Source organism: Danio rerio, chromosome 17 (genome assembly GCF_052040795.2).
Source record: "Danio rerio strain M-AB ecotype USA chromosome 17, GRCz13ab, whole genome shotgun sequence".
Taxonomy (NCBI): Eukaryota; Metazoa; Chordata; class Actinopteri; order Cypriniformes; family Danionidae; genus Danio; species Danio rerio.
The window spans coordinates 41404721-41422392 of NC_141037.1; the positions used below are offsets into that span (position 1 = coordinate 41404721).

The 17672-nt window shown below is 34.3% G+C and overlaps 2 protein-coding genes across 3 annotated transcripts in view; both read left to right on the plus strand.

Moving 5' to 3' along the window:
* The window catches only part of eprs1 (glutamyl-prolyl-tRNA synthetase 1), a 42452-nt gene extending 41827 nt beyond the window's left edge, over window positions 1–625 (plus strand). For both annotated transcript variants that reach the window (XM_087289247.1, NM_001288652.1), the window contains one exon: window positions 190–625. In XM_087289247.1, coding sequence (XP_087145373.1) covers window positions 190–340 — 151 coding nt within the window. In that variant the 3' untranslated portion in view covers window positions 341–625. The remainder of the gene's footprint in view (window positions 1–189) is intronic.
* A 1910-nt stretch (window positions 626–2535) lies between these two features.
* On the plus strand, window positions 2536–13240 carry si:dkey-229e3.2. Its single transcript, XM_087290922.1, has 6 exons — window positions 2536–2689; window positions 4190–4688; window positions 5965–6122; window positions 8827–8968; window positions 9095–9163; window positions 12038–13240. Exons 2-6 carry the CDS (start codon window positions 4473–4475, stop codon window positions 12143–12145), a joined length of 693 nt encoding a protein of 230 aa, XP_087147048.1. The 5' UTR covers window positions 2536–2689; window positions 4190–4472; the 3' UTR covers window positions 12146–13240.
* The last annotated feature ends 4432 nt before the right edge of the window (window positions 13241–17672 follow it).

The window sequence follows — 17672 nt, forward strand, 5'->3', positions numbered from 1 at the left end:
ATTCTGTGTGAAATAAATTGTTGGTGTTAGTATCAGTTATATACGTTAACAAATGTAATATCAAATTTATCCACTGTGGAAAGTGTTTTCAAAATGCTTTGTTCTTCCCCGTCTCCATGTGAGCAGAAGGACAAAACGGAAAGAAAAAGATGTTACCTTTAACGCACTCTTTATTTCCTGTGCCTTCAGGGATCAAGACCTGGAGCCTGGTGCTCCTTCAATGGGAGCCAAGAGTCTGTGTATCCCCTTCAAACCCTTAAAGAATCTCCAGGCCGGTCAGATGTGTGTCAGCGGCAAAGAGCCCGCTCAATACTACACGCTGTTCGGTCGCAGTTACTAAAACCACGTGCTCAAACTTATTATTAAATGCACTTGCAGGATAACTCTAAGACCTCTGTCATCATCTCTAGCCACTCAAAAATAATGCTTTTTTAATATATTTTAGAGGAATCCCCTCTATTTTTCTGGCCACAGGTTTAATAGCTGACCGGCATGTGGGTGTTGGGCTGAGTTTAGATGTTTAGATGCTGTACTAAACCTTTGCACATCTTTGTCCTAAATAAATGTCTGACCATTGTAATAAACTAAACATTATCTGTAATAAAGGGATTCTTCATTTCTATTATTTTCTGTGATCTTTGAGAATTATTTGCTCTGTTTACATTCAGAATTAAGAAACGCTTTGTGAATTGTAAGTTGCTTGGGAGCATAGAGATTGAACGCTAGAGTAAAGGAATAAGATCATGTGGTTTGAGTGTAGATTTACCCTGTTCCAGAGCGATGGCACATCAGGGGAAGAGGAGAAGTGGGTGAAGTGCCTGCTCTACAAACCTGTAGGTGTAATGGTGATCTAGGAATGCTGCTGGTTTAGCATGGTGATAGGCGTACGTGTGATTTCATATCACATGCAGTTAAAGTGCTGATGTGTTAATGTGTCAAAGCACCTTACTAGGCAATCTGGAAGAAGATAAGATCTCATCCTCCTGCTCCTCAGTGAGATTGTCATCTGCTGTGTTAATATTTTCCATGGTATCAGCTTCTTTAACCACCAGAACTCCATGCTATTTTTTCCTGAAGTGAATATGTGTTAGGAACAACGATTAATTAAACATAGTAAAGTTTTTTTCCTTCACACGGAAATTAACTAATAATCTAAAAATAATTTGAGCAAGTACTTAATCAGCTAGTGTTCACTCTACCTCAGGGGTTCTCAAACTTGGTCCTGGGGGTCCGGTTTCCTGAAGATTTTAGCTCCAACTTGCCTCAGCACACCAGCAATTATGTTTCAAGAAAGCCTAGTAGGCTAAGAGCTTGATTAGCTAGCCCAGGTGTGTCTGATTAGGGTTGGAGCTAAAATCTGCAGGACACCAGACCTCCAGGACCGAACCCTGCATTACATCTACTTTCACCATATTATTTTTTTGTAAATTTAGTGGTGTTTATTTTTTGTGGGAAATATGGGCTCGTCGTTTATCATGGATCAATATCAGCCGATGACCGAATCCAATAGCGCCGGTGAAGGTTAAATTGTGTGCCTTCTCCAGTTTGTCTAAACTTTGTTTCTGAACTTGAGTCTCTTTTCAAACTGATGATTGCAGAAAGTTATGATATTATTTTTAATGAAACTGTATTAAAATGAAACTGTGATATTGTATAAACATTAATTGTTACCAGTCTTGAATCTACTAACTCTGGAATGAGTTTGTTTACAGATTAGTTTAGTAAAATGCTAAATATACAAAGTCAGTAATTCTAAATTAAGATAATCAAAAGTGAATGTAGAACATGCAACACGATATGTGGATTATACTCTATACTTATAATTTAAAGTGTTTAGGGCTGCACAATATTAATAAACATCATGCGTAAATCAAAGGCGAAGTTGTGTTTGCAGAATAAAAAATATACTTGCTAATGCTTTTTATTACCAAGTCTCATTGGAAAATGTAATTTAATTATTTCTTTGTACATCTCATTATATTTACTTTTTTACTGTTAATATTAACAACAAATACAGTAATATACAAAAAGATATGCCAGAGTGTACATAAAAAACATTTAGTAATTAAAAATCTTATATTCCTTAAGAATATTACAAGTCTTTGCTTTTTTTATTAACAACGTTTTCCAAACTTGTGCAGTAGTACTTAGCCTCTTGAAGGAAGTGAACAAAATTTGTCTTTGATCCAGTCAATTTTGAATATGAAAATTGTATCTATAATATAAAAAGTTGTACTATATATATATATATATATATATATATATATATATATATATATATATATATATATATATATATTTTTTTTTTTTTTTTTTTTTTTTTTACATGTATTGTAATAAGCGGAAATTTCAAAATTATGTAACTTGAATACAATATTTTTTTTTCCTTCTAAGAAAATTTTTCACATCCACCCAGAAAATCCTTATGTCGTTAAATTTACATTGTATGCTTGCTATTTTGTCAATCGCCTTACATATCCCATAATCTCGCGAGATTTTTGTAGTCAAAACGACAAGCACGTGCTGGTCTTGGGCGTGTTGTCCGAGGTACAGCACAGGTACTTGCATTGCTTGCTTCTCCTGTTTATATAACGTCAGACCGTCGGCAGAAAATTGCGGAAGCGCGACGTGGATAATCTATAATCAGCTTTCAAACTATTTAATTTACCTGTTGCTCTTCGTTTATGAGGTAAGTGAAATATTGTCCTTTTATTGGCGTGTTACTTTGTTATACGCGGCTTAACGAGTGTTTGACAAACATGTATTTACCTGATCATCTTTTAATCTCACCTCTACTGTACTTTGCTTTAAACGACACAACTGTCGATACTTGACAGATTTATGATCATATATTTGTCTTAACAGACAATATTTTGTAGTCTCTTATGACTCAAGAGACCCACTCCTGTCTATCGACCAACACAGGAATTAATATTGTTATGGAAAGAAAGATTTTCTTTGATTTATAGAAATAGATCATTAAGAACGCATTGTTGATGTTTTTTATATATATATATATATATATATATATATATATATATATTCTTTTTTTACGTTTACAAAGTATAATGATTATAACAAATGTATATAGATGTAACTTATTGGTTAAAATATTTTGAAGGTAGATAATAGTTGCTGACATGGTGTTAAAATAATAAATATAACAAAATAGTTGAAACAGAATTTGTTTTACATATTGAGCATGAATTTGGAAAGGGTGAAAGTAATTATGATTTGACACCAACAACATCTTAAAGTAGTATTTTAAATATATAATATGTAAGTATATTGAATATCCATAAAATGTGTTTTGTTTTACTTTAGCCTATTTATTTGTTTGTTTGACACTAGGCATGGGCCGGTATAAGATTATGACAGTATGATAACCTTGAATAAAAATATCACAGTTTCACGGTATTGTACATTTAAAATATTCTTGAGCTATAAACATGTAAGGCTAAATAATTCTGCTGTCTTCATTTGTCTAAAAAATATATTTCTTTACAATTTAAACGGCATCTTTGGATATGTTTTCTGCAGGAGATACTGTTGTCCTAAAAAACTAAAAAATAAAACTTAATAAAAAAATCGTACACATATCTTAGTAATCGTGAAGCAGAAAATTTTAGCGGTTTTCCAAACTGTGGTATACCTTGAAACGGTTATTGTCACATGACACACAAGATAGGGAATATTAAATTGTAATAGTGTATTTAGAAAAGGACATTTATTCCAAGGAACACATGAAATGTAAAGTCAAACAATTTGTGTATGTTTATATATATATATATATATATATATATTTATATATATATATATATATATATATATATATATATATATATATATATTATGTAATAGTAATTTATTTTTCTTTATTATCATTATTATTATTAATGGTAATAGTAATAAAAGCAATAATGACTGGAATGATAATTTAATTAGAAACTACATACAATAATAAAGCAGTTATTTATTTTTTATTATTATATTTTTTAAAATGTTTAACAATTCTTTTTTTTTTTTACTTTTAATAAATGCCACCTCGATCAACAGAATAAAAAATAAACTGCCCCCACACTTTTGACTGGTATTGTTTCAAATGTTCATTTAAATTTTAAACTTGACTTCTATAAATAAAAAGTACAGTTATGTCCTGCAGGCATTATCAATTTGTTTCACTTTTCAGATTCTTTGGCCTTGTCCCTAAACATTGAAGCCAAGCAGTGGAGGAAATTTGTTTAAAAAGGAAGCGCGTGTCCTCAAATCTGCCTCTGAAACACAATGGGATCACAATCACTGCCTCCTTTGGGACAGCAGAGAACAAACTACACAGACGACAACAACAGAATTTAGGTCATTACAGAGGCATATCGACTCCTGCTGAATCAGCTGCAGCTTAAAAGAACAAATAGATGTAGACAGAAGAGTAACGGGCCCTGAGGTTTGACTGCATTACGTTGTTGTGTGTAATGGGAGAGTGTGTGTTGGACCGCTATGAAGAAGATGGGTTTCAGAGTTGTGAAGGGTTTGACAACTGGGCCTCATTTAGCTCTGCAGACTGGACAGAAACCCAGAAAAATAACAATGAGTTTTCAGACTGGGCTGGATTTCATGATAACACCGGGAAGGAGGACTTTTCAACAATGCCTTTGGCGGAAACAGGAACTTTCAGCCGTCATGAAAATGTATGTTGTGTAGTTTTGCATTTTTGTTCTGTGGTTTATTATTAACAGTTTTTCTCAGGGGCTTTGGTGCATTTCTCAGATCAGAGTTTAAATTTGAACTGTTAGTTAATTTATCAGAACAACATGTACAAATAACAAAACACCATGGATTACCTGCAAAAGCCAGTCTCTTGCCTAAAATCCTTAGTTCATGACTTTTTTTGTCAGTGAAGGGGTCAGTGTCACCAGAATGATAAGTCCTTATGTCATTGTGTACGGATAAGACAGTCAAATCTCCTTTCAGAAGCACCTTCATTAGAAAAAGTCAAGATTCACCTGATAGAAATGTAAGCGACTGCGAAAAACTGTAATGCACACACAGTTAAAATATAGTTTATCTTTTAGGCTAAAACACCATATACTAACATATGTAAATGTGTGTTTCAGGGTCAAGAAAATGCATTTCTGATAGAGACATTTCTGATAATGTGTCAATTATTTATAATAAAAGGTTAAAGATGAAATGTTTTAGATATCAAACATTTTATTATATAATGTGAAATATAAATATAGAAAGTTAGTTGAAGGCAAAATTATTAGTCCTCCTGTGATTTTTTTTCTTCTTTCTATTCTTTGTTTATCGATGCAAGTAGTTTTCTAAGTATTTTTATTGTACTTTTTTATTTCTTTTAGAGAATTTAGTTCTTTAACAAGACATTTTTAGAGAATTTCTTGTTTAAGTTTGGCTGAAATTAAATCTGTGTTATTAAAAAAAAAATAAAAGTAAAGTAAATTATTATTAGTCCTCTTAAGATATATTTTTGATTTGCTACAGAACAAACCACTGTTGTTCAATGACTTGTCTAATTAACTTAACGGCCCGGACTAACCTAATTACCTTAGTTAAGCCTTTAAATTGCACTTTAAGCTGAATACTAGTACCTTGGAAAATAACTAGAAAAATATAATGTACTGTCATCCTAGCAAAGAAAAATAAATTAGTCATTAGAAATTATTATAACTATTATGGTTAAAAGGGTGTTAAAATTGTCTCCATTAAATGGCTCTTGGGAGATATTTGAAAAAAGAATTACAATTTTACAGGAGAGCTACAAATTTGGACTTCATTAGTATGTATATTTATTTATTATTGACAAACTTCTATTATTTTATTTAAAATGTAATTTATTTTCATTTTTTTTGTATATTTTGAAATATATAGTTTGTTTTTTTAACTATATAGGAAGTGACGCCTCTGCTTGTTGTTATTGTGATATTTAACGCTGTGGTTTTACAGGCTGATAATGGTGATGAGGTAAACCCCTGGTTCGTTTTTAACAACTGCTTTCAAGTTGAGAAGGCAGAAAAAGATCCTGTTGTGATGGAAATTCCCACACTATCCCTGCTGCCAGAACACACCACAGACATGCTCTCTCAGTCTGCTGCAATAACAAGGTACAAGTCTAGAAGTCTTCACTGTCAGATTAGCATCATTCTTAGTTGCTGTAAAGCATTGCTAAATATAACATTTAAAAATAGAGAATAGATGAATTTCTTTCATTGCAGATAAATAAATAATATTTTAAAGAGCCCATGTTATACATGAAATAGGGTCATATCTTGGTTGTAAGGGTCTCCAACAACAGTCTAATATGCATGCAAGGTCAAAAAATATTTTCATGGTCTCATAATCTGCATTTATTTTTACCTAATTATCCCAGCGACTCCCATATGAACCGTCCAGTGATTCATTTGTTCCCAAACCCCTCCTTAGCGCGAAGCTAATCTGCGCTGATTGGACCGCTGACAGCCTGTTGCGATTGGTCGACACTGACTGCCTTCAGCGCGAGACAGAGTGAAATGCCCAGCGGCTAATCAACATTATAAAAGTATTCACAGTGCATACACGCTTCATAGTGTAAGGCGTGGATTTTAGCTGCCAGTGGGTGAATGTAAATACAGACGATGAACTTGAAAATACAGACGACTACCTATTTTATTGAGCAAAAACTCCAAGAACTGGCGATGAGATCTCCAAGCTTGTCACACTCTGCTCTTTTCACAGACACACACAAACATACACACATTGCCCTCGTCCGCGCACACACACAGACACACAATCCTCCTCCGGACGACAACGTACGTATACGCGCGCACACACTCACACACACACACACACGCACACACATAACCCTCCTCCAGACGACAATGTACGCACACACGCGCACACACGCACACACATAACCCTCCTCCGGATGACAACGCACACACACACACAGACAGACAGACATATAACCCTCCTCCGGATGACAACGCGCGCGCACACACACACACACACACACACACACACACACATATTACCCTCCTCCAAGGAACGTAAACAAAGCGGCATGCGTCGCGTTTTTAACGTAGCTTTGCATGCGACATGAGAATATAGCGAGTTAACCTGATACAGTACACGGGGTTACAAGTAACAAATCACAACTAAATACATTTGCAAGCTAGAGTAAACGAGGCAACAACTTTAATCGCACGTACACTTTACTGATTCTTCCTTTAACAAACAGGCAATGAAGTCTTCTTTGTAGCATGTAGTTTCCAGAAGTTTCCAGTAGTTTCCAACTGCTCAAGGCTGGGCTAATGCTGAGGTTTCATCTTTGGGTAGAGACTCAATAATATCCATCTGCAGTGTGACTTCAATCAACCGGCATGTTTGTGTGTGTGTGTTTGTGTGTGTGTTTCTGTGTTAGAGGGCGGGGCCGCAGGTTTCAAATCTCCCAGGTTTGCGAGTGCACGTGAATAACTTGGTTTCGTTATAACGTCATGGCGAAACACCTAATGACTCGTTATCAAGACGACTTGTTTGAAGTACTATGAGTCGACTCTTTTATAGATGAATCAACAGTTTTAAACAATGTACACTAACAGATTTAAGCCTAAGAAAGGAAATTTCACTTCACTTAGATCTGTTACACGCTACATGGAAGGGCATTTTCAAAAACCCATAATATGGGCTCTTTAAAACAGAATCTATGGAGTATACCTCCAAGAAACAGATAGAATGTACAGTATATCAAACAGTAACATGAGTTGAAATAGTATTTAGAACATTTATATATACACATATACATAATAAATGATAGACTCCCACAAGGTACATATTTAAATCATAAATACAGCTGGTTAAATTCTTTTAGAACCTGCCAAATATCATGATTATTATTATTATTATTATTATTATTATTATTATTATTATCATTATTATTATTATTATCAGTAGTAGTAGTATTAGTAGAAAAAGTATTTTTGTTAAAGCTTTATATCAGATTTTTTTGTCAAGGTATGTTCAGATGACTTTCAAATTATGTAAAAGAAATACATTGATTCATTCATTATCTTTTCGGCTTAGTCCCTTTAATAATCCAGGGTCGCCACAACTGAATGATCCGCCAACTTATCCAGCACGTTTTATGCAGCGGATGCCCTTCAAGCTGCAACCCATCTCTGGGAAACATCCAAACACACTCATTTAAACTCCTACACTACAGACAGTTTAGCTTACCCAATTCACCTGTACCACATGTCTTTGGGCTGTGGGGGAAACCGGAGCACCCGGAGAATGTAAACTGCCAACTCCACACAGAAACGCCAACTGACCCAGCTAATACTCAAACCAGGGACCTTCTTGCTGTGAGGCGACTGCACTACCTACTGCACTACCGCATCACCAAAGGAAACAATTTTAGCCAATTATCTTTCTCAGTGTTAAGTTCTAAAATAGCTAAGACTACTCAATAAAAATATAATGATCATATGCATGTTAGTTATATAAGTGACAAATAAAAATAACAAAAACTAAAGTGAAAACAAATTGAAAATAAATAAAAATAAAACCATATAATTGCATGTTAATCATACTAAAATATCGCTGACTGAGACATTAAATTCTATTATATTAAGTCTTTAAACTGAATGATGGTATTAGTTTTACTACACTATAAAACCAACGACAGAATACATTTTTAAGAGCATGACTTCTTAATGTATCGACAGTAATTTGGCACAGTGAAATGTGGTTTATTTTGTCATCTGTGAACTAGACTCATGCAGTTTCGATGGAGTGTCTGTGATTTTGAAAAGTCTCTCTTTTCTCCATCAGTGAAGCTGCAAGTTTCTGGTGTCATTTACAGTCTGGGTCAAAAATGCTAAGATTGTCAGGTCCCAAACCCAAACTACACTCCCAGGAAGCACTGCTAAAAACACTGCAGCTCAGACAGCCTGACGCAAACACTCATGCACAGGTGGGTAAAGACTGACTAAAGACATTATATAAATCATATTTTATGTGGCCTGTTAAAAAAAGAGGTGTGTTGCTACATATTCAGACTCTTGTGGTGTTTTAATAAAGCAACCTTCTTTTGTGTCAGACCAACACTCTTCGAGATCTTGAACTAGAGGTACAGGAAGACCGTCCCGGTGCGCTTATTCAAACTAAGGTTGGTGTGTAATTTATGTGTATGCCAAAAGTTTTGGGACCCCTCTCCAAATCATTGAGTTGAGGTATTCCATTCATTGCTTCTACTGATGCCCAGTTCACAATACAGGATTTTCAGATTTTTCATAGTTGAAGCTCTAGTAACTACACAGGGTGAGGAAACTCTATTTTTAACCCTGTGGTTTAAGATTTAGGCCCTGGCCACACGAACATGGGTATTTTCAAAATCATTTTTTCCCCATGCGATTTGGATGTTTATCCACACTAAAATGCATTCAGTTGACTGAAACTGAAACTTTCCGAAATCTCAGCTCAGGGTGAAGATTATAAGAAAGTCCATTATAAGAAAGTCCATATAAGAAAGTGTGGGTGTGTATACACTACAACTGGACTTTCTTCCTTGATGTCAGTTTTTTTTTTAAATTTTTTTTTTATTATTATTCTTATTGCCCAAACACAGATGGGTTTACTCCAAACACAGAAGATTGAGGCAAATGCATATTCATTGTCGTTCTTAACTCCGCATTTGCTGTGAACGTGGCATAAAAGGCTTTTATCGCTTCCTGTTGGTTCGACGTGCCCTTAAAATGCATCATCGTGTGTTATTGAGTTTTCTTGTGGATAGAGATTATTTTAAGGGGAAACTTTATAAAAATACCCATATATGTGTGGACATGGCCTTTGATGTCATTAAAGTTTATGTGCATGTAAAGGCAGATGGCCCAAACCTTTTGGCAATGTTTTGTGTTTGTGAGCATCCATACATACATCCCTTCTTTCCTACCTTCCTTTGTTCATGCAGTCTTTCCTTTAATCCTTCCTTCCTTCCTTCCTTCATTCATTCATTCATTCATTCATTCATTCATTCAATCCTTCTTTCTTTCATTCTTCCTTCCTTTTTTTCTTCATTCAATCCTTCCTTCATTCATTCAATCCCTCCTTCATTTATTCAGTTCTTACCTTTTTCATTCATTCATTTCTCCATTCAATCCTTTATTCCTTCATTCATGCAATCCTTCATTCAGTCTTTCCTTCATTTATTCAATTCATCCTTCCTTCATTCCAATCTTTCCTTCAGTCATGCAATCCTTCATTTAATCCTTCTTTTATTTATTTAATTAATCCTTCATTCAATTATTCAGTCCTTCCTTCCATCCTTCATTCAATCTTTCCTTCCTTCACGCAATTCTTTCTTCCGTCCTTCCCTTCTTCCTTCCTTCTTTCCTTCCTTCCTTCCTTCCTTCCTTCCTTCCTTCCTTCCTTCATTCATTCATTCATTCATTCATTCAATCTTTCCTTCATTTATGCAATTCTTCATTCATTAATTTAATCCTTTATTTATTCAATCCTTCATTCAATCTTTCCTTTATTAATTCAATCCTTCCTTTCGTCCTTCATTCAATCCTTCCTTCAATTATGCAATTCTTCCTTCATTCATTCATTTAACCCTTCTTTCATTCATTAAATTCTTCATTTAATCCTTCCTTCATTTATTAAATTCTTCCTTCCTTCATTTATTCAATTATATATTCAATCTTTCCTTCATTTATGCAATTTCTCCTTTCCTTCCTTCCTTCCTTCCTTCATTCATTCATTCAATCTTTCCTTCATTTATGCAATTCTTCATTCATTAATTTAATCCTTCATTTATTCAATCCTTCATTCAATCCTTTCTTGATTAATTCAATCCTTCCTTTTGTCCTTCATTCAATCATTTATTCCTTCATTCATTCAATCCTTCCTTTATTTATGCAATTCTTTCTTCATTCATTCATTTAACCCTTCCTTCATTCAATCCTTCCTTCCTTCATTTATTAAATTCTTCATTCAATCCTTCCTTCATTGATTCAATCCTTTCTTCATTTATTCAATTATATATTTAATCTTTCCTTCATTTATGCAATTTCTCCTTCCTTCTTTCCTTCATTCATTCATTCAATCTTTCCTTCATTTATGCAATTCTTCATTCATTAATTTAATCCTTCATTTATTCAATCCTTCATTCAATCCTTCCTTCATTCATTCAATCCTTCCTTCATTTATGCAATTCTTCCTTCATTCATTCATTTAACCCTTCATTCAATCCTTCCTTCATTTATTAAATTCTTTATTTAATACTTTCTTCATTTACTAAATTCTTCCTTCATTTATTCAATTATATATTCAATCTTTCCTTCATTTATGCAATGTCTCCTTCCTTCTTTCCTTTCTTCCTTCATTCATTCATTCATTCATTCATTCATTCAATCTTTCCTTCATTTATGCAATTCTTCATTCATTAATTTAATCCTTCATTCATTCAATCCTTCATTCAAACCTTCCTTCATTAATTCAATCCTTCCTTTTGTCCTTCATTCAAACCTTTTATTCCTTCATTCATTCAATCCTTCCTTCATTTATGCAATTCTTCCATCATTTATTAAACCCTTCCTTCATTAATTCAATTCTTCATTCAATCCTTCCTTCATTGATTCAATGCTTCCTTCATTTATTAAATTCTTCCTTCCTTCATCTATTCAATTCTATATTAAATCCTTCCTTCATTTATTCAATTCTTCCTTCATTTATTAAATTCTTCCTTCCTTCATTTATTCAATTCTATATTAAATCCTTCCTTCATTTATTCAATTCTTCCTTCATTTATTCAATTCTTCCTTCAATTCTTCAATCCTTCCTTAATTCAATTTTTCCTTCCTTCATGTATGTAATTCATTCTTCATTCAATTAATTCTTCCTACCTTCATTCATTCAATCCTTTCTTCGTCTTTTCAATCAATTCTTCACTTGATTCAAAGAATAAAGTCAGCCATGCTGATTTTTTATTTTATTTTTTGACAATTTATCGACAACAATTGTTTGTTTTTTTGTTTTTTAGCTGATGCCATCATCAAACTGCCGTAATGCTCCAGGATTCTTTTATCAGGTCTCACGTCACTGGCTTAACATGAACCTGAACAAGCACAACAATGATCCTCTGCAGTAATTAACTTCACACACACACACACACACACACACACACAGGAGTCACACTGTTACACTCAAAAGACTGAATTTCTAGTAAAAAAAAATTAAAATAAAATAAGCCACACATAAACTTTCTGTCACTGTCAAGAGTTTTTAGTATAATCATCAACATTTCTAGGAAAATCATACAGGTTAAAAGGACTGAATTTTATGTTTTGGTCTCTTTACCAAACATAACATACAGTCCCTGCTTTCTTTAATGTATATGCAAACAAGTACAAATAAATCCAGGTAAACCTGTTACAAACATGCTTGAAAAACACACTGGATTGTATCGCTACGCACACAAGCTCAGGAGGGAAATGTTACTTGACAAACACACTTTGCCACTAATAGAACAGAACTAACAAATGCCTAATGATAAGACAATGAAGAAGCTTGCTGCTGCTGCTGCCTGCATGCACTATTTTGTTGTGACCTGAGAAATTGAAACTATGAACGGAAACGTTTGAATGTATATTATGTTAATAATATATTGGAGATATTTAAATACATGATTATACAGATTGAATTGTTTTAGAGATATTTGCCTTTTAAAACAAAGATTAAGACAGTTACTCAAATGTAATAAAAAATGCAAGCCCTTTAACAATATTATTGCGGCATGGCAATTATTCAACTTGTTTATAAATTGTGAAGGAGTCTAAAAAATATATATATTTTTTATTTATACAAGACCTGAAGTCTCATATGGCTAATTTCAATGTAGAGCTAACTTAATACCATTTTTGACAACATAACGGACGTGACAAAATGAAGAAAACTGAAAATGCAAGCCTTTGAAGGACAGGTTTTTGAAAATGATATGCTTGCAGTATCTGATATGTATTACTTCTTTACAATGTGGCACACCTAATAAAGCATTTTTAGCATTGTTTTTGCAGATCTGTGTAAAATGAGACCATTTTGACAATGTTGTTGTACGCAGACATTTCCACTTTTTTTGTTAACTAATTTAAAGGGCACCTATGATGAAAATCATCTTTGGATAGAACTGTGTGTAGGTATAGTGTGTCCACAGCCATATTGAAGTAATAAAAAGACAGTAAGATTCTTTGTTTTTTTGTTTTTTATTTCCTGATGTTAAATAGGATCCAAATCCCTCGAATTTTGAGGCCCAAAGTGACGTAGAAGTGCAGCTTCCCTGCCCACCGATTCGATTGACAGACATGTATTAACATGTCTCTGTAGTAACGTGTATAATCATATCAACGAGACAGGACATGCACAAAGCAACTGACATTAAAAGATCTGTACAGTTTGCAGTGTTTAAAACGTTTTTTAAAACAGTGCATGTTTGTAATAAATTACATCGATTTTACCATCTTTACTTTACCACAGTTGCATGTCAGTACAATTATAAAAGAAGACACTTCAAACCTGGTTTGTGGACTTAAATCAGGGGATATTGCCGTGTATCCTGTCACATTTGCCATGCAAAAATAGTGCAAAGTTAAATGTGCACGCTGTTTGTATGCGTGTGAACTTTGTAACGACATTGTGTGCGACTCATCAATGCAGAAAGGCTTGAATTAACTCTACAATGAATACATTAAATAACCATTGGGACGATTCATACTGGTGTATTTCTTACAAACGTTACTTGTGATCTGCTTCCCTCATGTCTGTCTCTGTGCTGTTTATCAGACGCACCCAAGGCAGAGATTGAGACACACTCTGTCTGTCACAATCACCAGCAACCTCTAACCACCAGAGGTCGCTGAAAAACATTATCTCTCATTCTAACTACAAATCCGCCAGTTTATGGACTACAACTGCATACATGCACTTCGCCCACACACACCTGCTTCCTCATTTAGACTGATTACACTCGCACCACCTGAGGATTGTCAAAGACTGATTACACACACTATTTAAGCAGCACACACACTCATTCACATTGTCGAGTCTTGTTATCTGTATAGTAACACTACAATGCATTTTCTAGTGGTGGGCAAAGCGAGGCTTCATGAAACACTGAAACCATCGAAGCAAATGTGTCGAAGCTTCAAAACGTTTCGAAACACCACTCTACGGTGACACCTTGAGGTCATTTTATTTGTATTTTACTGAAACCGCTTCAGCAAAGAACAGTTGAGCAAATTGAGGTATGAAACCCCACTTTGTAGCTTTGAATCTGCAAATGGTTTAGTCGAGCGTTTCGAGTTCGTGACCACCATGTGAGAATAATGGGCTCGAATCCAGACTGATACAATTATTTTGAAATGCTTTAATACCAGTTGGTAATGCTCTGTTCTTGTATTGTTTTGTTTCAACATTGCTCTGACATCCAAATAAACACCTTGTAAATACATTTGTATTGTTTTGTTCATAAAACAGGGTTGTTGCTAGATCAGATACAGTTGTGGCCAGAAGTTAACAATAAATATTTATATTATTAATTAAATTTCCCGTTGTATTTTATTAACGTCTATCCAAAACCTAAACCCATCACAGTACTGTAAAAATATTAATTATTGTTTTACTGTGTTACAAAAATGATGCTAAATTGATGGTGTATCCGCAGCTGTATCCTATCTAGACTACACCATAAAACAGTAACATGATTAAAATACATAAAATCATGATTTTGGAGTATTTGTACTAGTCGGGATTCAAACCCAAAATTAATTTGAACCACAGTACCAGCGTGCACACGCACGGTCCACTAGGCCATACAAGACAGAAACTTGTGTTGGTCATGTCAGTCAAATGCAGATTCTCCGGGTCTTGAAACGCCTCTGAAATTATCAATGCTTTGAATCGCTTTAGTCACGTGACCAAGTGTTTAGAAACACTGTAGTCACGTGACCTGGTTGTTTCGGATCATGCTTCGGTGCAGTGTTTCAAAACACTTGCGCTTCGGGATCTCGACACTGTGTCAAAACGTCAGTTTCACGTCAGCCATCCCTAACATTTTCCTAGTCTTGTTTTCTTGTGTTTTGACCCTATCCTTGTTAGCCTTTTCGTCTTAGTCTGCCGCCTGCCTTCTGACCACTCGCCTGTTACTTTGACTACGATTCTGGATTGTCTTCAAATATCTGTTTGCACCTGTATTGACCATTGCTTTCCTGGCCACTGATTAAACCTGCATTTAGATCCAAACTTCTGTTGTGTGTCACTCCCCGTTACACTGACAGGCACTTGGGAACGGTGGGCGAGGAGAACTAACATTAAAGGCACAGGCAACAAAAACAACTACATAGTGTTTAGAGCTGGAAATTGTAATGTTCTGAAAGATATCATTAATAATCTAATGGGTATTCTGAGCTGAGATATTACAGACACATTCATGAGACACAAAAGACTTATCTTAAATCCTAAAAAAGGGGCCAAATAGGTGCCCTTTAATCTTTTTGGATGCCTGGTTGAATTTGCAATCAGATACTTTTCCAATGACTTAAAACAATTAGCTTTATGTGACTCTCCTGGTGCTCAAACGTACACTGACTCTGCCACACTTCCTGTCATTCAGTCTGCTTGAGTTCAAACACAAAACAGAAGCAGCTCTGCTGAACAAATGGGAAGTTCAAAAACTGTTAAAGGTCACAAAAGGTACATTTACAACTTCCGTTCTCATGCTCAAAGCCTTCACCGCAATGAAGTGTGAAACAGAGAGAGCTCACTGATTATACACACCATCTGACGAAAAAAAGCATCACAGGGCTGTCTTTGTATTACTTTGGAAACGTTTTGCTGTTTTATGCATATACAATTGCATAAATGATTAGCCTTCATGTGAAATTTGTGTTCTTTTTAAATATTTCAAAAGTGCAATTAATTGTAGTGTATTTTCTATTATATTTTTTACTTCTGAAGAAATTCTTATCTATTTTAGTTTGGCTGGAATAAAAAAAATCTTTTTAATAATAATAATAATAATAATAATATTAATAGTAATAATAATACAGATTTCTAAGATCAACATTAAATTTCACTTCTGGTTGTCCTTAAGAGCAGTTAATCATCAAGCCCCTATATTTGTCCTCGTCTGATTTGTATTCAAAAGTCTAAGCCAGACAAAAGTAACACTAAGCCAGACAAACACGATCTTTATTAACCACACAAGTTGATTGTGTAAGTACGTGTCTTACTGCATGTACATGTCTCGACTGCACCTCCAAGCCGACAGACATCCTCTTTTTTTGCACATCAGCACCTTCCTAACCAAAAAAAAAAATGTTTCCTTCTGTGGCTTCATGCAATCAATTTCACACCAAACTTAAAACTGTGACTGCTGCGTTCAGTACTGTATATGGAAAAAAGAGATCACTTAAATTCCGTTGCTCTGAATTTACGCTGTCATTTATTTTGTTGTTAACAGATTTTTGTTGTTGTTGATGTTATACAACACAATGCCAATGTATTCAATTAAGAAAGATTAAGAAACCAATGTTAGGTGGATTAACAATGACTTACAAGGGTTAAATGTTTGTTCAGACTAATTGTCATTTTGTGGAAGAGAAGATGTTCTCTAAATGATGATAAATGTGCATTAGTTCCTATTCATTGTAGAAATGTTTTCGTAATATGAGAGTGAGAGAGAGAAATAAGTCATTGTTAAAAACGTCTTTGGAAACACACTATAAGATATGAACCAAGCAAACAGAAAAGTCACAATATAATCTTTGAATTAAAGCAAAGAATTGCATGAAAATCAGACAAGAACAATTTTTTTTTTACCATTGTCAATTGTTAGAGGCAGATCTTGCCCTTCTATTGAAGAAAGAAAACCCCCTAACTAAAATCATAAAAAAAGTCACGATTTATCTAGAATTACTGAAAATAAACAGAAAAGTTATTAGATATCGCTTTCGTATTGTGGTTCAACAGATTAATGAAACTGGCCTAGACAAAATTGAAGGGTACCTACAATAGTATGAGTTTGAGTGAGAACTCACATCTGTATCAGTTGTTCCACTTAAAGATTAGGATTGACTTTTGGGTGGAAAATACAGTTCAGTATTATAAAACAAGTATGGATGAATCTTTAACAGCATTCTCCAACATATAGTAGAGCAGGGGTCAGTAGGTCTTGGTCTTGAACGGCCGGGTGCTTTAACTTTCACAAACACTGCAAGTTTCAAATATCAGTGCTTTCCGGTTGGGATATATCACCCTCCGAAAGATACTTCAATAATCGTGTCCACCATGTTGAAGTGTCATTCCAAATCAGCTGTGTTTGATTATTGTTGGAGTTAAATTGCATAATACTGTTAACGGTTTTTGTAAATGATACAGCATTTAACTGTAATAAGAGCTGTATTTTACTGTGGGATGGTTTTGCAGTATGTTACTGTATTTTAAAGTTGCACTGTAAAACTATTACTGTATAGGTGTACAGGTACATACAATTCTGTAAATACATATGCAGCAAGATAAATGGTGCTGTAAATGTAAATACAGTATATTTTGCTGTAATTGATTTACAGTAAGTTACTGTTGATTCTGCAGGACATTGTCAACAATGCAGGACTGAGCTTGAT

Coding starts and splice junctions, on each gene's coding strand:
- si:dkey-229e3.2 (XM_087290922.1), top strand. CDS start 4,473: ATGGGAGAGTGTGTGTTGGACCGCTATGAAGAAGATGGGTTTCAGAGT. Junction 4,689..5,964: donor CTTTCAGCCGTCATGAAAAT/GTATGTTGTGTA, acceptor GTGGTTTTACAG/GCTGATAATGGTGATGAGGT. Junction 6,123..8,826: donor CAGTCTGCTGCAATAACAAG/GTACAAGTCTAG, acceptor TTTCTCCATCAG/TGAAGCTGCAAGTTTCTGGT.